This window comes from Lucilia cuprina, chromosome 2, assembly GCF_022045245.1.
Source record: "Lucilia cuprina isolate Lc7/37 chromosome 2, ASM2204524v1, whole genome shotgun sequence".
NCBI classification, from domain to species: domain Eukaryota; kingdom Metazoa; phylum Arthropoda; class Insecta; order Diptera; family Calliphoridae; genus Lucilia; species Lucilia cuprina.
The window spans coordinates 69,586,004-69,612,205 of NC_060950.1; the positions used below are offsets into that span (position 1 = coordinate 69,586,004).

Sequence of the window (26,202 nt, forward strand, 5' to 3'; positions counted from 1 at the left end):
TAGTTTTTGTGACATTTAAATGACATTTATAAATTTGACTTTTAAATACTACATTAGTTTCTTGTAAAGAAACTAATAAATAAATGCATTGTAAATATTAAAAGAAAGAAAAAAACTACTCCAAAGAAATGAAAAACAAACTAGGACTTACTCCTTTAATAAAAAAATACATCCCTATAGTAGTTGTTAAACCGCTTCCGCACCTTTTAAATTGTTTATTAATGACTCCTTAAGGGATTTAGAAATATAGGTTAAACTCTAACAAACCTTTTTTAATTACCCAGCAGTTCGACGGGATAGTCCCGAACTGACCATTTAACCTACCACTTGTGATGGGCCCTAGGCACCTGACTACCCAGGTGACCAACCATTTTAACATGGGCTTGCCCTACGAGGAAGTCAATCATCACTATACACCCTTCAAAGAGAGACTATAAAGAGACGATTGCCTCCGCTCTCGCTTACAAAGGGGACACTAAAGTGACGACTGTCTTCATTCTCGTTTACAAAGAGAATTTCTCCAAAAGATGGGTAAAATAACTACTTTCGGAAATACAACAAAAAAATACTTTTAAGAGTATAATCTCTATGTTACTTGAGGACAGTAAAGAGACGACTGTCTCCGCTCCCGCTTACATAGAGGACACTAAAGTGACGACTGTCTTTATTCTCGATTACAAAGGGTACATTCGTGACGAACGACCCAAAACATACGAATTACGATCATCCAGATGGTTAACTATTAGTGGAAATTATTCGTATGCATTGACTCTTTGTCGAACTGCTGGGTAAGCAATAATGAATGAATAGAGCTGTTGCTGAGTTAACGACAATCTTTGGCCGATTGAGAATCGGTTCGTTCCGGAGCGGAGATCCAATTGTCGTGGAAACGGACGAGAAAGTACATACTTTAATTTCTAAATTATACTGTGTTGAACTGTGTTATCGGCATTTATAAAAATTAAAAGAAAAAAAAAAACTATTAAAAAACCGCAACATTCCATTGAATTATTAAAAATTTTGTTTTAAAATAGATATTTCTCGCTTTTTAATGACATTATTTATACATACTGTAAAATTTATTCAAATGTTTTATAAAAATGAATACTTTTCTTTTAATAATAGTTTTGTTTTTTTATTATGTATGTATGTTGATTGATTAGTTTTGGACTGCACATTTTTTTTTTAATATAAATATATATCCAAGTATTAAAAAAATATTTGTTTATTTTTTTTAATATTTATACTTTTTAGACGACAACGACACATCTGTTGGAGGAGTAAGTAAGTATGAGAGGAGCTAGTTGGAAAAAAACTGTATGATTTGTTGCTGGGTTTTGTTGAAATTTGTTTTTGGTCATTTTCTGTGTATATGCATTTTAAATATATATATATTTTTTTGTATTTTTTTGTAAAAAAAAGCGTAAAACAAATATTTTGTTGTTGTAAAATTAAACTGTTGTTTTTTTTTAAGAGAATATCTTTGAAATTTTCTGTTTTTATATTTATTTTTTATTTGTTTTGTATGAAAATTATTCCAAAGTTTTGTTTTTTGTTTAGCAAAAAATTATTTTTATGATATATTTTTTTTTTGTTTTTTATGTTTTTTTTTTCGTTTATTAATATTATTATATAATTACTTTTATGTATTATGTATAGTGTGTGTGTTTATATTTTCTAGTACCCGCAAGTGATAAGATAATCTCCAAGTTTCTCTACGACGGATGCGGCCTGTTGTGGCTGAACGGGATCTTCGTAAATGGAAACAATCACGGCTGCACAAAATTAAATGAAAATAGAAAAATAAAAACACAATATATATATACATTAGTTATGTCATTAAATATAAACTTTAAAGCAATGTCAAAATTATGTTCAAATAAGGAATATTTAATTTCTAAAATGGACTAGACACTTGGTGTGTTTATTAAACTAACACAAAATTATTTCTATTAACAAGGTTACAAACAATTGAATTTCATTTTGTTTTTATTTGCTATTTTATGGGAATTTAAACTAATTAAAACTTTAGACAAAAAGTTCTACCTTTAGAGAAGATATGTACATGAACAAAATAACACTTTTTAATACAAATTCCTTCCCCTATATTTACAGCTAAATTTCATTTTAAACAAAAATTTTCACTATTTTTATTAAACGCAAAACCTATGTTCTTTTTTCCTTTTTTTCATTAAATGCTAATTTTGTTAAAACTTACCTTGTGTGGTTTTCATGCAATGTACACCGCTACGTCCGAATTTGGCGCGGACAACGCGGTCTGTACCGGACAAATAGATATATCTTTGGCCGGCCAATGTTACGCCATTGCTGGTAAGAAGATCTTGATTATCAAATCCAGAGATCAATTTTGACAATTCTTCTTTTGTAACCTGGAAAAAGGGGAAAAAGTGAAAACAATTAATATAAAATAATATAAAAAAATCATGCAAAATATATATTAATCATTATTTATAAAAATATCCTAATTAGAAAATGTTTCTTTACATCCTACTGTAATAAACAAATTAATTTTAATTTTTACAACAGTTTGTTTTTTTATTTTATTTGATATCACTGGTCTATTTTTATAAATAGTTCATATCAGGGATGGCAAGTGGAATTCTAAAGTTGTAAAAAATAAAATTAAAATTTACTTTTTTTGATTTTGATTAACCAAATCTTTATTTAACAAATTTATGAGGATATTAGTGCGTAAATCAGTTAAAAAATAATCACTGATTTAACTATTAATTAACAGATTTACTATTCAAAAGACTAGTTCATAAACTAGTTGATATAACAGTTAATAAATCCCTTCCGATGACAATTGGATCTCCGCTCCGTAACGACCTGATTCTCAATCGGCCAAAGATTGTCATTAACTCAGCAACAGTTGTATCAACCGGAAGTTTTTTCCTCGAAGGAAAAACATCCAATTACAACAACAGCAGTTCATAAATCAGTTAATAAACTACTATATATAGGCTAGTCAGTAGAGACTTGCTTATAGGCTGTTCAATAAACTAATCAGTAAACTAGTCAATAAACTAGATCTTGTACTAGTAAATAGTCTAGTCCATAGATAAGGCTAGTTAATAAACTTGTTCATAGATTAGATTAGTAAACAAAATACTATTTCATATAGTGGTCAATGTAGACAATTCCATACCATATTATATTTAATAGAATAAGGAGTCAACAGACTAGCCCCAAGAATAGTCGATAAACTGGGCCATAGAATAGTCCATAGATTTGTCAATAATCTGCTAGTATATAGACAAGATTATAAGCTGGTCTATAATTGACTTGTTAATTATCTAGTCCATTGGCTAGTGAATACATTAGTCCTTGTACTAGTCAATTGATAAATGTATAGAATAGTCAGAAGAGAGACCATTGACTAATAATTATACTAGTCCATAGATTAGACTTGTAAAAAGACTAGTTCGTAGACAAGTCAATAGACTATTATCGTTTTGTCAATCGACTAGTCAATAAACAGACTAGGTCAAAGAATTGCACATTTCCATTTGGCGTACCATTCCATTTGGCGTACCAAATAATTTGCACAAAAAAAGTACAAATGTAGCAATTTTACCAACCCTGGTTTACACATATTTGTGCCAGAAGTAGATTTCATTCAACAATCTGTTTTATATTTAGAAAAACACATTCATTCTATGTCATGGTCTTAATAATGATCTTGTACCACAATTATATTTCGTAAAGGTACATTGACTCGTACTTTTTTTTTTTTTGCTTGCCATTTTGCCTGCTTTACTCTCTACACCACACGCCACCTTTATTTATAACGTAATAATTTACTCTACCCAATTAGGAAACAAAAACAACAACAACAAAATCAACCTCAACTTAACCACCTTTCTTCGACACCAGCCCCACACCACCTTCCTAACTAAGTACGTATCTGTTATTCTTGAACAAAACTAGGTAACATCATTTACACACAACCCATGTAAAACATATTACATACAAACAAATTGTATCTACAATTTTACCGCCCTTAAAAGGCTGACTCTGACAGACAACGAACAGTGAACAAAGCAATCAAAAAAAACAAATTTCAATGTCACTCAGAGACAGACAATGGCTAAAATAACCAAAAACAGTTAAAAAGAAAAACACAAATACTGGACAAAAGTGCAATAGAAAAAACACTCAACTCTCATCACTCACTTTTTGCAAATATTCTCACTCTCATCCCTAAGGTCTCTCAATCACATCTCTTTTTACAACCACACAATGGCAGCCATTTTGATATATACAAACAGCCGGTTTTTTTTTGCGCAAAGATAAAACAAAAACATACATATACAAATGCAAATAAGAATACAAAACGAAATAGGTAATGAAATGGAAGTGAATTTCAATGGGGGGATTGATTGAGTGTAAAAACAACTCAATTCAAAATTTTGCCTTATTTATACATACATTTTAACTCGTATAGATTTGCAAAAAATAATGCATATGTATACAACAAAAAGAGAGTAAGAGAAACGAAGAAAAAAAAAAGTGTGCTGCGGAAATATGGATAAAAAGAAACTTAATAATAAAGCAAAAGTAATAGGTATATAAATAAGTGTGTAGAAAAGGAAACTAAAGATAGATAAGTAAGATAGAAATGAAAAAAAAAAATACAAAGAAATGAAAATGTACCGAGTACACAATAACGCCGGGTGTGTGTGATATGCATGTGAGTACTGAGTACATATGCAAAAATACTTTATTTTTCTTTTGACTGCTGCTGTTGCTACTTTTGTTCTGTCTGTATGTATTTGTTGTACCGCAAAATTATTATTAAAAAATATTATTTTATTCCACAACTAGTGTGAAAAATTTTATTTAAAAAATACATTTTTCTAAGAAGATTCATTTATATTTGCCAGAAAGTGGTAGAATATCTATCTACCCCGCCCTTGCTACTCAATTTCTTCTCTACTGTGGCTACAAGTGATGCCAATATTATGTGTTTTTGCTATATTTTAAGAGCTTTTTACCAGCTTTTATGTAACTCGCAATCTTTGTTTTGGCAAATTTGCTACAACTTGTCTCGAATTTCGGATTTAATATTATGTTCGAAATTAAAAGTATTCGAATTTTTAAATTTTCTTAAAAAATGAATTTTGGTTTGATTTAAGACCATTTTTATAAATTTTCGGATTCAAACTTGCAAATTATGTTCAAAATTTTGAAATTTTTATTAATTTTTTTAAGTATTTTCAATGTTGTTGCAGAATATAAATGTTTTATGACATGGTCGAAAACTCGAACATATGTTCGAACAAAAATTAAAGTTGTTTAATATTCTTTGAATCATGTGAATTTTTAAAAGATGAATTTTCAATTTTAGAATTTAAACTTTTAAATATTGAAAATAATTTCATTAAATTTTCATACATTTTTAAAATATTTTCAATTTAGTTGCAGAACATTTTCGAAAATTTTAACTTATGTTCGAAAAAATCTAAAGTTGTTAATTATTCTCTGTATCATCAGGATTCTTAAAAGATGAATTTTTAATTGATTTTGAATTTCCGAATACAAATTTAAGTTTCATAAATTTTTAAAGTATTTCAATGTAGTTACAGAATATAAACTTTGTATGCCATGTTTGAAAATTCGAACTTAAGTTTGAAAAATAATTAAAGTTATTTACTAGTCTGTGAATCATCAGGATTCCTAAAAGATAAATTTTTGATTGATTTTAAATTTCCGAATTCGAATTTAAAAATTTTGAAAAAAAAAATCATAAATTTTTAAAGTATTTCAATGTAGTTACAAAATATAATTTTTGTGTGCCATGTTCGAAAATTCGAACTTAAGTTTGAAAAATAATTTAAGATGTTTACTAGTCTGTGAATCATACGGATTCAATTTTTGTTTTGATTTAGCTCATTCCTTTAAATTTCGAATTCGAACTTACAAATTTTGTAAACAATTTTGATATTTTCATAAATTTTTAAAGTGTTTTTTTTTTTAATATTCGAATTTAAGTAAGAAAGTAAGAAAAAATTGAAGCTATTTTAATTTTACTTTTAGTTGAGACCATTTTTTTATATTTTTTATTTGCGAACTTGGATATTTTGAAACTAATTTAGAATTTTTAAGAAATTTGACAGCCGGGTCAGTCACCATCTGCTGATTGTTTGTGAAAAAAGTTATATGAATGAAGTGAAAATATCTATTCGAATTAAAGTTCGAAAAAAATTGAAGCTATTTTAATTTTACTTTTAGTTTAGGCCATTATTTTATACTTTCCCTTTCGAAGTTAAAAATTTTGAAATTAATTAAGAAACTTTAAGAAATACTAAAACGTTTTCTATATTCTTTTCATTTGACAATAAAATTTTCGTCTGGGATACTGAATACGGAATCTCTTCAATATATAATATTTCAAAGTTAAAGTTTTTATAAATATTTACTAAAAGTGTTTTGAATGCAAAATTTCAATTGTTTTCTTAATGTATCCCCAACAATTATAGTTGAGTGATGTAATCCACGAAATTATTTGCTTATCTTAAAAATATATCAATTAGGTATAACCTTGAAATTAAGTTTGTTTAAGAAAAAGTCTATAATAAACAACTTTATTAACATTTATTTAACTATTTAAAAACTTTGAGTTGATCAATATTGACAACACTTTTAATAAATTAACACATTTTTATATTATACAAAAATATCTTTTCCTAAAGCTTATCTTTAAGATACGCAGGTCAAAGTTACCATGTGTGTTTATGCTTGATTGGTGTACTTTTGGACAAAAGAAGTGAAAAGAATTTAGAGCTTAAGTGGCTTACAATAGGTAAAATTAATTAATTATTTGCTACAGTGTGTATGTATGTGTGAGGAGTGAGGGGCTTTTTTTTTGTTTTTCTACACAATAAAAATGATAACGAAGATTTAAAATTCGTGTTAATTTTTGGCATACGTAGACAGGGACTGCCAGTCAAGTTAGTAGTCAGCGTCAGCTGATTGTTTGTTAAAAGAAAAAGTTATACTTTTAGTTATTATGAATGAGGTGAAAATATCTAGCTATTTCTCTTGTCCAAATTAAACAAAGAAAAAAAATAATAAGAACATAAAAGAACAACGTAGAGTTGCAGCCATCAAAAGACGAGGGAAGATACAGACATATGAGTCAAGTTGTAGTGTATTTTTTTGCAAATTTTTCAGAAGAAAAAAAAAAGAAATATATTCAACTGGCTGCTAGCTTTTCGTGATAAATTCTTCTTGCACAAATTATTCTAAAAATAATATCAATGTGTTCATGTGTTGATGATTATTATTTTAGTTTGTTTTTTTTTTCATATTATTTTCCAAATTGTGTACAAAATTAAAAAGAAAAATCGTTGCGCTAAAACATATACATAAAGAAACAAAAATTAATAAAATAAAAAAATGTATATAATTTTACAGCAACAATGTGCACCAGGGACAACCAGCCAGCCAGCCAGAGTATAGTATGACTCACAGCGACAAAGCGATAACATTTCACACTGTAGAGGTTTTTGAAAAACAAACCACCAAATATAATGAAAATAAATTTAAACATTTCCCTTTGTTTAATTACCCCCCCAAGACAAACGACAACAAACCCATATTGCAACAAAATTTAATGAAATCCTTTTTAATATTATGCACCCACCAAAACCAAAACGATCCCCTGGAAAGTACACACATATAGACAATATTAAACTATAGCAACAAAAAAGTAAAGAATTTCTAGAACTTTTCGTTATGATTTGAAACATATGTTTAAAATATGTTATGAAAAAAAAAACAAGGCGCATAAAGCAAACATTTATCATCACACTTAACCATTGCCACATATAAGAAAGTGATAAAAATGGTCTCCCGGATTATTAAACATACATTTATAAAATGTTTATTTTAAAACAAAAGAAACAAAAAAATTTGTAATATATTAAGATTAGGGAGAGACCAGCACTTACTGTATGAGTGATAATAACTTAAACAAAAATAAATGACAACCTTTTTAAGTGTAATATTGTAAAAAGGCTCACACACACCCAGAGTAGAAGTGATAAAGCAGCAGCAAAATGTTTGACTAGGGAGACGACAGACACAGACTCAGCAACAATAATATTAAATAATTTTTACAAAGGAATACTAAATTTGTAGAGATTTTGTTTGCATTAAAAAAAAACTCCAGCTGTAAAAATATCTACACTTTCACACCATATTTTTTTTTTGTTAATTTTCTTAAAATATATTTTTTATCAAATTACGTTTTGAAAAGCAAGTTCGCTGGACTTTTAAGAAAACGACAAAAAAACAGAACTCAAAGTAGATAAGATATTTTTTTATTATTATGCATTTTTTTCTTGCTATTCAGCGGTTATTGTTCTTTTCGGTTTTTTTGGCAAATTGTGAAAGATTTTATTTTATTACTTAATTGATTAATCTTGTAAAGAAAGGAATACATACTATAATTGATTATAATTTAAAACTTTTGTTATGTACCTATATGGTGTTAATGTAAATTGTATTAATAAGTAAGTACATACTTTTTTAAACAAAAGAAACTTATTGTTTTTTATTTTAGAGAATATTTAATATATTTATAATAAGCTATAGATAGAACACAACTAATTGTGTTTGAGGCTTTTTTTGTGGTTAAAATAAATATACATAATAGGTGGTAGTAATATCTTTCGGTAGCTAATCAAACTTTAATTAATTTAATACGAATTACTGATGATATATTGCTGACAAGTAAATAAATTATTTATTTTCAATAAAAAGTTTATAAATTACTATTAAAGTAAAAATTTTATCTATTCTTTAGATGTACTCTTGATAGAAATCTATTAATTTTGGATTACAAATTTAAACTATTTCTTATTATTTACTTTAAATTTGATCATATTAACATTTGAAAAGATTTATTATAAACCAATTCATTATGCTATGTAAACACGGATGTTAGGAACTTATAACGTTGGCAGTAAAATGTACAAAAAAATGTCTAATAATACTGTCAACTTACAAATTTTGTCTTGCAATATATTCGGTAATACTTTTTCTGACAACGTTGCAAAAGAAAAATTATAAGTTCATAAGATTATTAGATATTTTCTTGAACATTTTACTGACAACTTTGTAAGATCTGACAATCGTGTATCACTGCTATGTATACACGGTTTTAAAATCTTTTAACGTTGGTAGTAAAATGTGTAAAAAATGTCTAATAATACTGTCAACTTACAAATTTTGTCTTGCAATATTTTCGGTAATACTTTTTCTGACAACATTGCAAAAGAAAAATTGTAAGTTCAGAAGATTATTAGATATTTTCTTGAACATTTTACTGACAACTTTGTAAGATCTGACAAACGTGTATCACAGCTTTTAGTCTTTTAAGTTTCAATCTTTAATATTTTAATAAAAAAAGAAGTAATATTTTTGAGTACTAAGAGATGATAGACAAATCTGATCAGTTAGACAAACAAATTCAACTTCAAACATTTTTACTCATGTCAGCTAAAAGTTACCAAGCAAAAAAAAATTCCATTTAAGAAACACACACATGCATTGTTAAGGTCATTGATACAGTTTTTTTTCTTTTCTCCAAAAAACATATTTGCATAATCAAGTAATAAAATTTCCAAGAACAATGTAACGTATTTTCTAAGACAATTTCTAATATTTCGATTTCAAAATCTTTCACTAGGGTAAATGCACCTAATGTCGGCATCACCCAGTAGTCGGCATCTTTTACATAAAAATGTAAATAAATAAGAAAAGCTGTACAAATTTATTAAGGTTTGATCTATATTTCATAGAAAATATGGTCTTTTTGCTTTATGAAATGAGTAAATTTAAGTAGGATTACTAATTTCCTCTATATTTGACGTTATTTAGTGACAGCTTTGCAGTATTTGTAGTACTGTCAGTTTTCTTAAAAAAAATTTAGTTTTAGTGCCACCTTAAACAAGTGAATATTTATATGAAATTAAATGATTTATTTGACAAAAATTGATTTAAATGAAAGAAAACAGTTGAAATATTCAATTTAAAGTGAAAAAGTTAGTTAAAAATATATTTTTTTGTAATTTTAATCGCTGCCGCCATTAGGAACACAATTTTTTATGAATTCTTATTGTCGGCATAGGGGTGCCGACTACTGGGTATTAAGTTCGATCATACGTATTCTATAGTCGGCACTCTAAAATTTATTATTTCTCTATAGAAAATTGGGTATATTACTATGAAAAATTTCTATATAACAATTTTCTCTTCAAAAATTATATGTATAACAGTTATTTTTGTAAAAAAAATTTATGTATAACACTTCTCTATAAAAATTTATGTATATTACAATTTCCTCTATAGAAAATTGATTGTACAACATTTGTTTCTATAGAGAATTATGTGTATACAATTTTTTTCTATAGAAAATTTTATGTATAACAATTTTTGATACAAAAAATTATGTGTATATCAGTTTTCTCTATGAAAAATTGTGTGTATACACTTTTTTCTATAGAAAATTACTTCTATAATAGCTTTTTCTACAGAAGATTACAATTTTTTACTACAGGATATAATTTTCTATACAAAAAATATGTGTATAACTGATTTTAAAATTTTTGCATATTGAAATTTTTTCTAACAAAATTGCTTTTTAACTGTGTTTTTACAAAAAAATTATGAGTATAAATTTTTTTTCTATAGAAAATTCCTAGTATGACAATTTTTCTATAGAAAAGTGTTGTTATTATAATATCCTCTATGAAACTTATGTTAAATTTTTTCCTATAGGAAATTGCATATTTTTATAAAAGATTTTCTTTAAAAAACAGTACATATAACACTTTCCCTATAAAAAATTACTTTTTTCTCTAACAAAAAATATAATATTGTACAGAAAATTGCATGTATAACTCTTTTTCTATAGAAAAAAATGTTATTATATATACTTATTACAATTATAATTATGTTCATAACATATTTTTCTACAGAAAAAACGATATTATTACAGTTATTTCTATAAAATATTTTCTTTGGAAAATTGTGTATATATCACTTTTTTCTAGAAATAAATATGCTTTTTTCAAACAAAAAATCTACTGCCGACTATAGGGACATTTTTTGTCGAACTTAGGAACACTGGTGCCGACTATTGGAAAATGTGGAGTTTTTAACAAAATTTACAAATAACTAAAAACTTGTTATTTGTATTTCAAAAAAGTTAAATAGATCTAAAACTTAACTAAACACATAATTGAAATAACTAAAAATCATCGTAATAACATTTACCGACTCTTTAGGGGGATAGTGTGAAAAAGAGAAAAAAGTTAAACTGCCGACTATTGGTACATTTACCCTATATGCTAAAAGAAAAAAAAACAGCAAAAATGCTGAAATAAAAGATAAACAACAAAAGAAAAGAAACCGGTGAGAAACACAACCATAGAATGACCGACGACCGGTCTTTTTTTGTTGTTGCTACTTATTATGTGCTGTGCTGTTGTATGAAAAATGTGTTATTGGCTCCATATTGAGCATTTGTCGCCGCCACTTGCAAAAATAAGGCAGAAATAAAAAGTGGGATATGGACAGTAGAAAATGAAATATGTATAAAATAAAAAGTAAAACACACAAGAAAAAAATGGGAAAAAAGTAACGACATCCAGAAGGTTATTATTGGTGGTGGTTTTGTATAAAGTTTGCACGATATGAACTACTAGCGACTGGTGGTGGTGATGGTCGTGGTTGGTGGTGGTGGTAGTATGAAGGGCGTTTGCTTTTCTTTCGGTTTTTTTTGTTCACATGTCACACTACTTACTACTGATACTGATTGTGTGTACATGTACACAAAAGTCAATTTATAATGCTTTTTAGGGGATTAAGTAAAGAATTGTGTTAATATGTTGTTTAGTTTAATAAAAAAAATATAAATTGAAGATACGTTTTTTTTTAAACTTTCATAATGTATGTCTTTTGACTCTACCCCGCAAACAGAAAACATGAATCATTTTCTTATAGTACCTATAATTTTTTTTTTTTTTTTTTGAATGGTCACACCCATGAACTTGCCCCAAAAAGGAGAAATACATTAAAAAAGGATAATGTTTAATAAACCATCCCCCCTCCCTACAAACTTTAGAAAACTTTAAACTTAGTTATTTAAACACTTACCTCAAAGCCCTTGGAAGAAGCCCAAACGTTGCCATCATGACCAGCGATACAGGCTTTGGTAACGCATTGCGAGGCCATCAATTGGTTATCAACATAATCTTGCCAGCTCATTTTGTATTTGTTGGTTATAAAAACTTACGACGACGACGAGTATAGAGAAGATACAGAAATAAAATTTAAAACGTTTTTTTGAGTTGTTGTTCCTGTTGTCAATGTGGTGGTGTCCAACAAAATGTCTGCAAAGTTTTCGTTTAAGGAGTGCTGCAAAAGAAAAGGAAAAATATTATTAAAAATTGGCAAATTTTAATGAAAATATCGTTAAATTATAGTTAACATAATAAATATTAAGCTTTTAAAATAGTTATTTATAGTTTTAAGAACATTTACAAATTTTTTTGTAAAATTTATTTTTTAACTGATTTAACCAAACAGCTCTAGCTCACTAGTAAATTATTTCCTTTTTATAAATATATATTTTTTTTAAATTTCTAGCAAAAAAATATATATTTTCCTTACACTTTCTTCTTTTTTTCTTACAATGCCAACGCAGCCGCGGTCTAACAAGTTTAGCCAACAAAGAATGCAAAAAATTTGTAAAAAGTACCGAAAAATATTATTTTTCTTTTTGTCGTTGCTGCCGCGCACACCAATCTCACTCAAGCACACTAAAACGAATGGTGATAAATAAGCGACGTTATGTTCAACATTGAGTTTTTTGTTTTTTTTTTTTTTTTTTTTGCATTTTTACATTTTTACACTCCCTTTGTGTTTTTCTTTCTTATTCTATACGTTTTTTTTTGTTATATTTTCTCTACTTTCCTTCTTCTACTCATTCAATCACTCACTTATTTCTAGCTCTCTTTTTGAAAAAAAAACATTTCTTCATTCTCGCTCACTCCCTCTCTCTCTTTATTTTAGACAAGTGTGACTCAACACAATACGACTGGCTGCTCCACCATGAATCAGTATACGAAAATATGGAATTGGATGATTCAGTGGGATGAAAGGACAAATTATGTATTACAAATACACACACATACATCTACACAAAAACATTTTCTTAATTTATTTTATTAAAACAAAATTAATCATATTTGTTTAATTAGCCGCCGAATAACTAAACAAAAATTTCTTGCAAATCAATCGGCAAGGGGTCCAAAGCGCGTATACATACAATATTAGTTTGTGGTACGTGTATATGTGTGTGTTACCAAATCTTTGCGCATACAAAGAAAAATTTGCAAAAAAATAAAAATTTTTCTTCTTCGCCTACGCAGTTTGCAAAAAAAATCCTAGACCTAACCTTAATAACTGGAATAGTAACAACTGCACTTACATTTTGTGGCAAAATTATATATTTCCTTACTTTTCTTATTGTTTTAGCGTTAAAAAATGGCACTGCACGGGTTTAAATTTTGCTTAAACTTCACTAAATTTTTTGCTATTGCCACAAGAAATATTTTTTTTGTTTCCAACGGGCGCAGTTAAATACTTTTTCTTTTCAGCAGATAAATAAAACACAAAATTTTTCAAACTCACTTTCTACTCAAACGACTGTCGACAAATGACTGTGAGTGTCAAATTTATAGATAAATATCCTAAAGTGTTTGACGCCGTCTTAATAACACAACAATGGCAGCTTAATGTAAAGTTCTGTAACGGCGTTCAAAAGCCGTCTAAGCTAAATAAGTTTATAAAGAGTATCAAAACTTTAATATTATTTGTAAAAAATTTTAAATTTAAATAATTTTAGAAAATTTATTGAATATTTTTGAAATTTTATAATTGTAATAAATGTTTATGACGGCTTTTATTCTTAATATAAAGCGACGACAAGTATTTGTTATAGTACAGAGTTGTTATAAAAAAATTAAGATTGCCGTATGGTTTATTGTTAAATATTAAATATTTAAGAAACACCCTGTTGTCATGACAGAGTTGTAATCAGTGTTTATATAAATTTTAAAATAAAAACTGATTTTTAAATAATATCAAATTCACAAATTTTTAATTATAAAAAAATAATAAACAGCCTAATAATAAGAAAAATTTGGTTTTTTTTCTAAAAGTGGTTCGAAATTTTACTGATTTTTTAAACATCTAATCAACAAAATAATTGTATATAAAATTACCGACAACTGCATTATCGAACTGTTTTACCCACAATGATGGTTAAAACATAAACTAAAATTTTTATTAAGGTTATTGTAAAGCATTTCAAAGACGAATATTTTGTTTCGATTGTTTCTTTTTAGAGATTTTTTAAGTTGAAATTGTTATAAAAAACTTATTTTCATAAATTTGAGTTAACTAGAAAAAAACAGACTTTTTAAAATTACATATATAATCCGAGTATTATTTATTTTTTATATCAAAGTCTAGTTTTTGCAGTTAATTAAAGGAAATATAATATTATATTTATAATTCTACTATTTATAAAATATTATAAAATAACAAAAAATGCATATTATTTTAATTATAATTTTTCGTGTTGGAAATGCCTTCATTTTGCCCTAAATTTACTAATTTAAATAACTGAGCGAAATACATACATATAAAACTCAAATATTAGGTTTTTCCATATATTAAGTCTGAGTTAAAAATAAATTAAGAATTAGAAAGGAATTAGGAAATGTATATAAACTGTACCTGTACTACTACTACAGCTGCATTTCAATTTCCAGTCCCACAAAAACGGTGTAGTAAACAGAAATTGCAAAAATTACAATACAGGTACAATGCACAATACAATACAATTGAAAATCCTACTTTGAAACCGTTTTGCAACTAGTTCTTAAATAAATCTTTGTTTGAACTTGTCAATATCGATACTAGTTCTTGGCAAGCTTTAGAGAACATATAGGCTTTATGTAAAATAATTTTTGTTTTGTCGATTTTGTTTGAATCACAAAAATCAAACGTTTCCCTGTGTTGACCGGCACTAAGTATGTACATACATCTAAGCTACAAAATAATTCATTCCATAATATCCTATTCTATATTTGAAATTGTTTAAAATTTAAAATAGTTGAAAATTTTGACGACTTATATTCAAATTAAAGCCGCCTCTGATATTATAAGTTTCAGCCGCTATTAATATTTGTCGCCGCAGGGCTCTGTGGGCAAATTGTGCGAATTTTAAGCATCATTTACGTTCATGTTGTTGCTAACAACTTTTTAGTGGCATTTATTTTTCGCGTTGATTTGAAAGAAGATATAATATTTAAACAAAATGCCTAAAACTAAAAAAGATGTTTCTACCAGCGATAGTGACTCTGGACCAGAAGATGTAAGTTGCGTATAGTTGTATAAGAAATATTACAACATTTACTGCTTGCTACCTTTTCAGAGACATCCTCCGGCCAAGAAATCTAAAGAGACTTCGGACAAAAATTCCAAAAGTAGTAAGGATGACGGTGCCGATACAACTTATTGGGTTTTGGAGAAACAGCGCCAGGTGCGAATTAATGAGTTTAAAGGACGCAAATATGTAGACATACGCGAGTTTTATGAGAAAAATGGCGAAAGTCTGCCGGGCAAAAAGGGTATTTCATTAACGTTGCAACAATGGAAGAAATTGCTCGAAGTGGCCGACGAAGTAACTCGAGCCGTAGAGCGCGATTAAATTGTTTTTTCTTTTAGTTTTTGTAAATGCTTCAAATTAAATAAACTTGTTTCTTTTTTTTAATAAAACTATTTGTTTATTAAGTAATCGTTATTGGTTGGGAAACCGTTAAAACTCTTTAGTAAAGCTAATAACATCAAACTACTGCTAATTAAATACGGCGTAGGTACATACTATAAATTCATTTATATAAATCATTTGGAACTCAAAAATATACTCCCAATAGAATGCATACAGTTAAAACGATTAGAAAGGGCAGCCATGTTTTAATAAAACCTGCAAAGCCTACGTAGCGTCCACAAACGAACATCCAGAATGCTAAAATTATCATATTCCAGCCTGTGCGATTTTTGTAGCGCATACCACATAGTGCTGTTGCCACATGAGAATGACAGTTATCACAGAATAGATTGTGCATGCGAGTGCCGTAGAGCACTGAAGCCTTTGAAACATTTTCGTCCCACATAAGAGCACTGCCGTCCACATATTTGGGATTTAGACGCAAGTAACGTGTTGGTCGACCAAAGCCCATATTATCTTCGGAAACGAAATAAGGACCAGCAAAATCTCGTATCACTCCATTTGACATACAAATCCCCATATGGCCAATAAATGGGAAGAACCATGTCAGCATAGGTATGGGAGTCCAAACAATACAAAAAGGAAAACGATCCGCTTTGAAGTCTATAACAGGCAATTCGTCTTGCGAGTTTTCCATTTCAATATAAGTTCCTGGTGATTGGGTTGGTGATGGGATGCTCTGTGTCATGCTAATTTGCTACAAATTTTCTTCACTGTTTACTTTTTTTTTTTTTTGTTTATTATTTTGTTTTTTTTCCAACAGCTGTGAATATATTTGAGTTATTATTTCTTAGTGCATGTTTTTTAGTGCTGCCATATGATTTGGCCGGATATTTATAGCAAAGTTGGCTGCAGTTGCTGTGTTAGCAAGAAGAAATTCAGCAAGTCAGAAATTCAGCCAGAAGACAGAGCCCTTTCGCTTGCTTTTATAAATCAGAATCAGCACGTGTAAAAAAAGTGCCAAATTATTTTCAGAAAATGTTAGTATTAAACAAAAGAAAAAAATATTTAAAACAACATATTTGAATAGCAGACTTAATTCTGCGTGTGCACATATATAAAGTTATGAAAGTGTTGTGAAAATTATAGAAGTATAAAGAAATTACTTTTTGAAAAATTTTCCCCGTGAATAAGTGGTTCTTCGGCAACTATAATAAATCGGCAAAAAAAAAAACGATTGCAGCACGACCTCTACAAATACAAATGAAAAATATGTAGTCAAAATAATTCAAGAGAATTTTTTTATTAATTCTAAATTTTTGCTAATAATTAAAAATGGAAATAATTAGCGTGAAATTTTTTTAGAAAATAGCAAAATATGGAATCGGCCATTTTTCATTAATTCTTTGGTGGTTTTTTTTCGACATTTTCTAGTGATGAATAATTTTTTCACAATCTCTTTTCATCTCCTTTCTTAACGGGCATTGTTGTTTTTGTTGCCGATGAAACACCACCTTTTTTTAACTCACAGAAAGGAAGAAAGAAAACATACGATTGAGTCAATGTATGTTGAATATATGTGTGTGTATGTTTGTTGTTGGTGGTGCCATGAAAAGAAAACAGAAAGAATTGGCAAATGCGACTGGAATTGTGATTAGCATTTGATGAGGATGATGATGGTGTTGTTGTTTTATTGTATTTGTTTGTGTGTTGTTTGTGCCACTCAAAACTCAAATGAGTAAATTAAAATGGTGGAAAGCGTATGAGAAAAAAAAAAGTAATAATTATTCACATTTACGAAAAAGAAGCTAAAAAGTGCACACGCGTGTGAAAAATAGAAAATTATTAAAAAAAAAATTGCAAAAAAGAAAAGAATTAACGAAAGTACAAAAATATATACACATTTTATAAAATAATGTAAAGAAAATATGCTAAAATATACATAATCATTATTTTAAACTACTATCTTGGAAGAAAATAAAATTTTTATAATTCTGTTTTGTTTTTTTTTTTTTTTCTTTTCTGTCTATTTAGGGATGATCGAAGTGATGTACATGAAGGACCCGCCGGTATGGAACCCGAAGGTGTTATTGAATCAACCTGGCACGAAGTTTACGATAACTTCGATGACATGAATTTGCGCGAGGAACTTTTGCGTGGCATTTATGGTTATGGTTTCGAGAAACCTTCAGCTATCCAGCAACGCGCTATCATTCCTTGTGTGAGAGGCAGAGACGTCATTGCTCAAGCTCAGTCCGGTAAGTGTTGTTGTATTTCCCCCACTACTATAAAGAAATTTTTGTTTACATTTTACGTTTTTATTTTGTTTTGTTTTGTCACTAAAGGTACTGGTAAAACTGCAACCTTCTCGATTGCCATTCTTCAACAAATCGATACGTCCATTCGTGACTGTCAAGCCTTGATTTTGGCACCAACTCGTGAGTTGGCTACTCAAATTCAACGTGTTGTCATGGCACTTGGCGAGTATATGAAAGTTCATTCCCACGCCTGCATTGGCGGAACAAATGTCCGTGAGGATGCCCGCAACTTGGAAGCTGGTTGTCACGTCGTTGTCGGCACACCCGGTCGTGTGTTCGATATGATCAACCGTAAGGTTCTTCGCACGAGTAACATTAAATTGTTCGTTTTGGACGAAGCCGATGAAATGTTGTCTCGTGGTTTCAAGGACCAGATCCAAGATGTTTTCAAGATGCTTCCTACCGATGTTCAGGTCATTCTTCTCTCGGCCACCATGCCACCAGATGTATTGGAAGTGAGTCGTTGTTTCATGCGTGACCCCGTTAGCATTTTAGTTAAGAAGGAAGAACTTACCTTGGAAGGTATTAAGCAATTCTACATCAATGTCAAACAAGAGAACTGGAAACTTGGTACCTTGTGTGATTTGTATGACACATTATCCATTACTCAGTCAGTAATCTTCTGCAACACCAGACGTAAGGTAAGCATTAGAAAAAGAAATAATCTAACTTGCAAGAAAGAGTGACTAATATTCTATTTCTGTTTTCCTAACAGGTCGACCAGTTGACTGAAGAGATGACCAACCACAACTTCACCGTTTCAGCTATGCACGGTGATATGGAACAACGTGATCGTGAATTGATCATGAAACAATTCCGTTCCGGCTCTTCTCGTGTTCTTATTACAACCGATTTACTGGCCCGTGGTATTGATGTCCAGCAAGTGTCATTGGTTATCAATTATGACTTGCCTTCAAATAGAGAAAATTACATTCATAGGTACGTCTACACAGACACGGAGAACAATTGCAAACAAATATCTAATATTTATTTTGTTTTGTTTCTTTTAGAATTGGTCGTGGTGGTCGTTTCGGTCGTAAGGGTGTTGCTATCAACTTTATTACTGAAGAGGATCGTAGAATCCTTAAGGATATTGAACAATTCTATCACACTACTATTGAGGAAATGCCCGCTAATATTGCTGATTTAATTTAAACATATTTATTTTACTTTTTTTCTTTGTTTGTCCATTCGCACGTCATCAGCAGAAACTGCAGCAGCAACAACAACAACCAACAGCAAAACAACAACTACTAAATTAATTTCAAAATAAAATACATAAAATAACAAGTAAAACCAGTCTTTAAAATCATTAAACTGGAATAAAATTGTAAAGAAAAATAAATACAAAAAACATAAAAGCCAACAAATAATATTAGAATTACTAATATAATTAAAATTTTAATAAATATAGCCTGTGTGAAATATACATATTTACGATATATATGGAACAAAAACACAAAAACTGTCTAAAGTAAATCTAATTATGCTTAAATGATGAGATATTCCCGACCCACAACGGCCCGTTCTAACAAAAGGGTAATTCACTAATTCTGGAACTAAGCAAAATTCTATTGTTTTTTATCTTTATAAACACCATGTGTTTAATAATCAAACAACATTGGCATTGAGAATATTATAATCTTGAGATAACTATTTTACTCGCATTATTTGAGGGGTATAAAAATTGTTTATCAATTTCGGATTTTTCTAGGTGGACTTTGTTGTTTCACAACATGACAACAAAAAAACGCCAAAATCATATTTTACAATTATTTTAATTTATGTTCAGCTTTCTTTTTTTATTTTGTTTATTTGTCTTAAGCCTGAATCAGTTAATTGAGGTTAATGCGACCTCAAAGTATAGTTTATATTCTATTTATTCTGATTGATGACTCAAGCCTTTACTCACATTTTCATAATGTACGTACATACATACGTACATATGTAGATACAGATATACAAAACAGAGGGAGGGGGGTTAATGAACTGAAGGAAACGAAATTTTTTTTGACTAAAGTATTGTTTAAAAAAATGATTTAAATTCACTGAATTGAATTTTTTTTAATACATTAGAATAAATAAATATTCTTTACTATACTTTCATTTTTCAATCTGCCATCTTAAATGTAAATGTTTAACCTCAGATACCTATATCGAGATATTTAAATCTAAAACAAAAAAAACTGGCATAACTTATCTAAATTTTAACTATTCACAAAGTTTCGCCTTATTTTTTATAACAACCTTAGTAGTTGTCGAAGTAGGAAGAATTTATAATAGATGTTAACTACATTATGTAAATACGATTAAGTTAACGATGGTCCCTTTTCCATATAAAAACAGGTAATAATAGTTTTTGCATAATTCAGTAAACCTTTATTTAAAAAACAGCAAACTGGATTCTCAAGTGACAAGATTTCTTTTCTTTATTATATCCTACCAAATATAGCCGAACCATACAAATTAGAGGTACGAATGTCGAAAATATTAACTTTGACATATATTCAATAAGATTACATTTCTCAGGTTCCTTTAAGTTTTAAGTTCACATAAACTATCTTTGAACAGTAATGAATCTATTTTTTTCAAGAATGATTAAATTTAAAAATTCTCCGAAATTATTCAAATTATTTTTTGCTGTTAACTATTGAAATTTTTGGAATTTGATTGAAATTTTTTGAATTTGTTTGAAATTTTTTGAAATAATAAAATTTATAGAAATTTTTAATTAAACATTGAACCTTTATAAAGTCTGCGATTAGAATTTAAATAAATCTTAAATCAACATTAGAATAAACGGCCGTAAATTGAGGTTAATGTATAGTTTGTTATTATTAAAGTTGTGTTGATCATTAAAGTTGAATAGCAGCCGGTTGTTTCGCTTTTTTAGTTAATAAGAGAAATAAAAACGCCTAAATTAAAGGAATTCATAGAAAATAATATAAAAGCAATTGCTTATAAATAACACAAATCATTCCTTTGAAACTTTAAAGATATTTCACTTAAAAACAACAATGTTTATTTTAATTTTTGCATAAGGAAAGAAGAAGCAGACTAGAATTACATACAAGGTAAAATTTAAACAGCTGATTGGTTTTGTCTGCCTATAAAAAAGTATCTTAAAACTGCCAAAAATCGTATATAAAAAAATTCTCTGTTAAAAGCAAAACTGTCAAATTCCTTATATAAAAAATAAAACTTTTCCCACTGTCAATCAACTCGCATATACATATGTATTTGTTTTATTAGCTATTAAATCAAGAAGAAGAATGCTAGAAGAAGCAGCATATTAATTAATTTTTCATACCGTATTTGACGACAGTATTAATAGAGAAATAGAAAAAAAATATACCAAAAAAGAGTCGGAAGTACACGGAAGCACGGTGGATATTATTTTTTAACTTGTTAGATTTTTTATCTCAATAATGGGTCAGAAGGTATCAAGAACTGACTTTGAATGGGTATACACGGAGGAACCGCATGCCTCACGCCGCAAAATTATATTGGAAAAATATCCACAAATCAAAAAGCTTTTCGGCTATGATCCGAATTTTAAGTGGGTTGCCGGAGCAATGGTGCTCACACAAATATTGGCTTTATTTATTGTCAAAGATTTCTCATGGCCATTGCTGATATTGGCCGCATACTGTTTTGGTGGCATCCTCAATCATTCGCTGATGTTGGCTGTTCATGAGATATCGCATAATTTGGCATTTGGTCACAGCCGACCGATGCACAATCGTATATTAGGTTTTATATGCAATTTACCGATTGGTTTGCCCATGTCAATATCATTTCGAAAATATCATTTGGAACATCATAGGTGAGTTTTTCTTTATTTGCATATGTACATATTTCAGTATATTTGTAAGGGGGTGTTCTTTTGGGAGGGCGTTGTCTGTCAAAGCTTTATATAAAATGCGTAACCAAACGTAGCTATAAAATAGTGTTAAGGTAAATATGTATAAATATGAGGAATCCTTTTAAACTACAAAACATTTGGAATCTATTCTTATTGGGTCAGTCATTCCTTGATTTTATTGATCCAATCAAACAATTTTCCCTTTTTCAATGTATCACGTTGTTAGTGTGTAATCTTATCTATTGTCCAGAGCAAAAACAAATAACAATTTGAGTATCTGGTTGATTATCGTGCAAAGTAAATAGCACGTATATTGGGTGTCTGACTAACAATTCTGCATTCAGTAAAAAAATATATAAATTTAATACCTAATAGAAGTAGTTTAAATTATATTTTAAAATTAGTGAAATAACATGCATACTATAGTCTATGTACATACATATGTACGTACATACATACATATATGAATACAAAAGTAATTCACATATTAAGTTGTAGGTACGTCACAAATTTTGGTGGTGGGCGGTGATTCACTTTTCTCAATTTTCTTTTTTATTTCTAACAGTAAACAACAAGTGGCTTCATAGAAATATTGTTTAACAACAAATTTTTTACAATTTGCAACACTAAGGAAACCAAACGAATCATGCTTAGTTTTACACAAATAAAAGCGTGTTGTTCATGTAAATATTATGATGAAGTTACAGGTTGATTATTTAAGACTATTAAATGATATTTATCTATTAACATATTTGAAATAGCTAGTATATAACCTGAATTAGTTTTCATATACGAGATATGGTGCTACAACTAACTGTAATCCACATACATATATGACTTCAGTTTTAAGCATGATTTTAGTTTAGTTTACTTTAAAAGGGTAGTACACCAAAAAGGTATACATCCACTCGGAGACCCAGGAGTGTCCATTGTGATTCCCTTTAAGAAGAAACAAGAAAAAATAGATAGACAGAAGATAGAAAAGCTGGATAGATAAGTTTGAAATTACTGAATTCCTATCCTAATAGAGAAAGAATGTTGATAGTGTTGGAAGGGAATTCTACGAGGTCCGGCGCATAAATTGCCAATTCACTCCCTTGATAAAACCTAGAATGTTGCCTATACTACACCCAGATACATCTCCTAAATCATCATGGAATGTTTTTCCTAGCCATTTCCGCCTCAGACTCTGTGCACCAGAACAGTCACACAAAATATGTTCTACTGTCTCTAGCTCCTCTTCGTCCTCACACAACCTACAAAACTCCTGTATGTTAAAGATCCAATTACCCAAAAAGGCTCCTATTGCGCAGTGACCGGTTATCACCCCTACTAGAATTCTAATACTCCTCCTGCCCAATCCTAATAGTGTTCTGGTTGCCTTGGCATTCAACCTCGGCCATAAGGCTTTGGATACCTTGCAATCCATGCTACTATGCCAGGATTGGTTGGAGGAGTTCCTGAATTTGTCGGAAATTAACCTATAGTAGTAGCAGATAGGAGGTTTCACCGACCTAACTCCACTATTATTGTCCAGATCTGACCCTTGTCTGGCAGGTTCATCTGCGATCTCATTACCCTGTATGTTACAGTGTCCTGGAACCCAACACAACCTGATTGTATACAACTCAGATAGCTCTCGGATAGCATCCCTGCAGCTGCTTACTAACCTGGACATTTCAGGGCCTTAAGTGCTGCCTGACTATCAACAAAAACTGTCACCTCCGACCCCTCTTTTAATGTGTGTTTTTATCAGTTCCATAGCTTTCCGGATTGCTAAGATCTCTGCTTGGAAAACACTACATTCATCCGGAAGTCTATATGACACCTTTATGTTGTGGTCTCCTACATAAACTCCTGCACCTGTGCCGGATTACATTTTGGAACCATCAGTGAAGATTGCGCACCCTTCAAACAAAACTTCAGATCACATCCATGTGTACCTACTTGGAAACTCTATTTGGGGTGTTACACCAAAGTCTAGTGTCGTAACTAAATGATCAGAGATACAATCCGTAGTCCTTGCATGATTTACTTAATTTATTTGCGTTTTAAACATAAATTTCAAGTTTATTAAGTTTGCTTCTTTTGCCGCCAGAATACCATACTATCTTGTAGACCGGAGATGTGTGTTCAATTTCCACCTGTGGCACTGGTTAAGGAGCGCACAGAAGGCCCGATAGAGGCCTAGGTGTATTTCTTCGTATTTACATCCTCCTTTCAAACTAACTAAGGGTATGAATTGGGTAGTTTATCATGTTTTATTTAAATACATTTTGTTCAATTGAAAAATGTATACACTTTCAAAACCGTCTATATAGTTCCACATAAAGAAGTTTTTTATTTAATATTATTTACACTATTTTTTACAAAAAAATTTTTCGCTATCACAATCTAACCGAAGACCATTACATTACCAAGCCTGAATTGATATTTTTAACTTTATTACATATAAAAATCTGTATTTTTTTTGTAGATACCAAGGCGATGAAGTAATTGATACTGATATACCCACATTACTAGAGGCTAAATTGTTCGATTCAACATTTGGTAAATTCCTTTGGGTATGTCTGCAGCCTTTTTTCTATATATTCCGTCCTCTAATTATAAATCCCAAGCCACCAACACGTTTGGAAATTATTAACACCATCATACAATTAACATTTAATGCGATGGTTGTTTACTTTTTCGGCTGGAAAGCAATGGCCTATCTTGTATTGGGCTCCATTTTAGCAATGGGATTACATCCAGTGGCTGGTCATTTCATATCGGAACACTATATGTTTGCCAAGGGTTTTGAGACCTATTCCTATTACGGTCCTCTTAACTGGATAACCTTTAATGTAGGCTATCACAATGAACATCATGACTTTCCTGCTGTACCGGGATCCCGCTTGCCAGAAGTTAAAAAAATAGCTTCTGAGTTCTATGACACAATGCCTCAACACACCAGCTGGGTGCGTGTATTGTACGACTTTATTATGGACCCTGCCGTCGGTCCCTATGCCCGTGTCAAACGTCATCAAAAGGGTCTAAAAACATAAGATTACTTTGTATAAACATTTTTGAATAAGTATTTTCTTCGTTTGTGTGTGTTTTTTTGTCTTATTAACGCTTTTATTTTGTTTATTGTATTTTTGAGCTTAAACCAAAAACAAACTAAAACTTAATCTCTACACAAATTTTGAATATTGCATATAGAAACATATATTTTTTTAAATGGTGAAAAAAATCATGGGTTAACGGCGTATAAGACAGCTGGTGAATATAAATTGATTTATATTAAGAGGTAAAAAAAAGCATACAATATATTTTGCTAAAATAGTAAATAAATTGTATGTAGTATAAAACATGCATATTTCTAATTATTTTATATTTAATTAAGTTGCTAAACAAAAAACAAAACAAAAACTAGAGACAAAGCAACTACATCCTATAGAAATATTGACAAATATTTCGCGTTTTAGTAAAAAAAATAATATAACATTGTACCTCAAAATAATATATTTAATAATCTATTATGTATATATGTAATGTAAAAAAAATAATAAACTAAAGTGTAATAAAATTTCAAATTAAAAATATTAAATTTGTTTTTTAAAGTTTCATTACGTTTCAGTTAAATTATTTTTTAAATGGAATGGATGATTAAATCAATTATTTTGTTTCAATTAGATAAAAATTCTTAGTTTTTAAAAGCAGTTTTATTTATTTGCATTTTTTTTAATTTTTAAAAATTTTGTTCCAATCAATTTGTTTACAATTTTTACTTAAATTGTACAGTTTTGAATGGTATTAGTAAAAAACAATTTCGTATAGTTTACAACACAACTGTAAAGTTTCATTTAATTTTGTTCCTTTATACGTACATTTTTCTAAATCGACAAAAATTTTAAATTTTTAAATATTTGATATTCAAATGAAAAATTTTTGATTTTCTTTAAAAAAATAGAATTTTTGTTAGCAATAGGCTTTTTTAATAAAATTCTAGAAAGTATATAGTGTATTGAAGTGTTGAATGAAAATTTAAATTTCTAACAGAAAATACAATGTTTTTAGTAAATTCTATAATTTAGCGTAAATTTTTTTATAGTTTTTGGTAAAAAAATTCGGTTTTTCATTGGAAAATTAATTTTTAATCAAAAAATGCTGTTTATGTTAAAAATATCGCCTATTTTTCTTGT

General features: G+C 29.2%; 5 protein-coding genes across 12 annotated transcripts; 3 read left to right on the plus strand and 2 right to left on the minus strand.

Moving 5' to 3' along the window:
* Positions 1–1,645: 1,645 nt before the first annotated feature.
* On the minus strand, positions 1,646–13,852 carry LOC111679664 (profilin). 6 transcript variants are annotated; one of them, XM_023441258.2, is made up of 4 exons: positions 13,729–13,852; positions 12,190–12,450; positions 2,219–2,390; positions 1,646–1,775 (listed from the first exon to the last, which is right to left on the minus strand). In XM_023441258.2, exons 2-4 carry the CDS (start codon positions 12,298–12,300, stop codon positions 1,678–1,680), a joined length of 381 nt encoding a protein of 126 aa, XP_023297026.1. In that variant the 5' UTR covers positions 12,301–12,450; positions 13,729–13,852; the 3' UTR covers positions 1,646–1,677. The 6 variants fall into 6 exon arrangements, with proteins under 6 accessions (XP_023297026.1, XP_023297024.1, XP_023297023.1 ...); XM_023441256.2 differs by having other exon boundaries at positions 13,556–13,754; XM_023441255.2 differs by lacking the exon at positions 13,729–13,852 and adding an exon at positions 13,526–13,722.
* A 1,440-nt stretch (positions 13,853–15,292) lies between these two features.
* Positions 15,293–15,882, plus strand: LOC111679663 (RNA polymerase II transcriptional coactivator). Its single transcript, XM_023441253.2, has 2 exons — positions 15,293–15,478; positions 15,539–15,882. The coding sequence occupies exons 1-2, from the start codon at positions 15,422–15,424 to the stop codon at positions 15,812–15,814; spliced, it is 333 nt and encodes a 110-aa protein (XP_023297021.1). The 5' UTR covers positions 15,293–15,421; the 3' UTR covers positions 15,815–15,882.
* LOC111679662 (transmembrane protein 222) lies at positions 15,846–16,718 on the minus strand. Its single transcript, XM_023441251.2, has one exon. It carries the CDS (start codon positions 16,581–16,583, stop codon positions 16,020–16,022), a length of 564 nt encoding a protein of 187 aa, XP_023297019.1. The 5' UTR covers positions 16,584–16,718; the 3' UTR covers positions 15,846–16,019.
* Positions 16,719–16,743: 25 nt separating this feature from the next.
* LOC111679661 (eukaryotic initiation factor 4A) lies at positions 16,744–19,449 on the plus strand. Of its 2 annotated transcripts, none has more exons than XM_023441249.2 (5): positions 16,744–16,875; positions 17,870–18,093; positions 18,181–18,794; positions 18,869–19,092; positions 19,164–19,449. In XM_023441249.2, coding segments are annotated over exons 1-5 (1,209 nt in total). In that variant the 5' UTR covers positions 16,744–16,873; the 3' UTR covers positions 19,309–19,449. The 2 variants fall into 2 exon arrangements, with proteins under 2 accessions (XP_023297017.1, XP_023297018.1); XM_023441250.2 differs by lacking the exon at positions 16,744–16,875 and adding an exon at positions 17,631–17,752.
* A 1,620-nt stretch (positions 19,450–21,069) lies between these two features.
* On the plus strand, positions 21,070–25,222 carry LOC111679645 (sphingolipid delta(4)-desaturase DES1). Of its 2 annotated transcripts, none has more exons than XM_046956582.1 (2): positions 21,070–21,227; positions 24,495–25,222. In XM_046956582.1, exon 2 carries the CDS (start codon positions 24,691–24,693, stop codon positions 25,060–25,062), a length of 372 nt encoding a protein of 123 aa, XP_046812538.1. In that variant the 5' UTR covers positions 21,070–21,227; positions 24,495–24,690; the 3' UTR covers positions 25,063–25,222. The 2 variants fall into 2 exon arrangements, with proteins under 2 accessions (XP_046812538.1, XP_023296998.1); XM_023441230.2 differs by lacking the exon at positions 21,070–21,227 and adding an exon at positions 21,399–21,979.
* Positions 25,223–26,202: the final 980 nt, after the last annotated feature.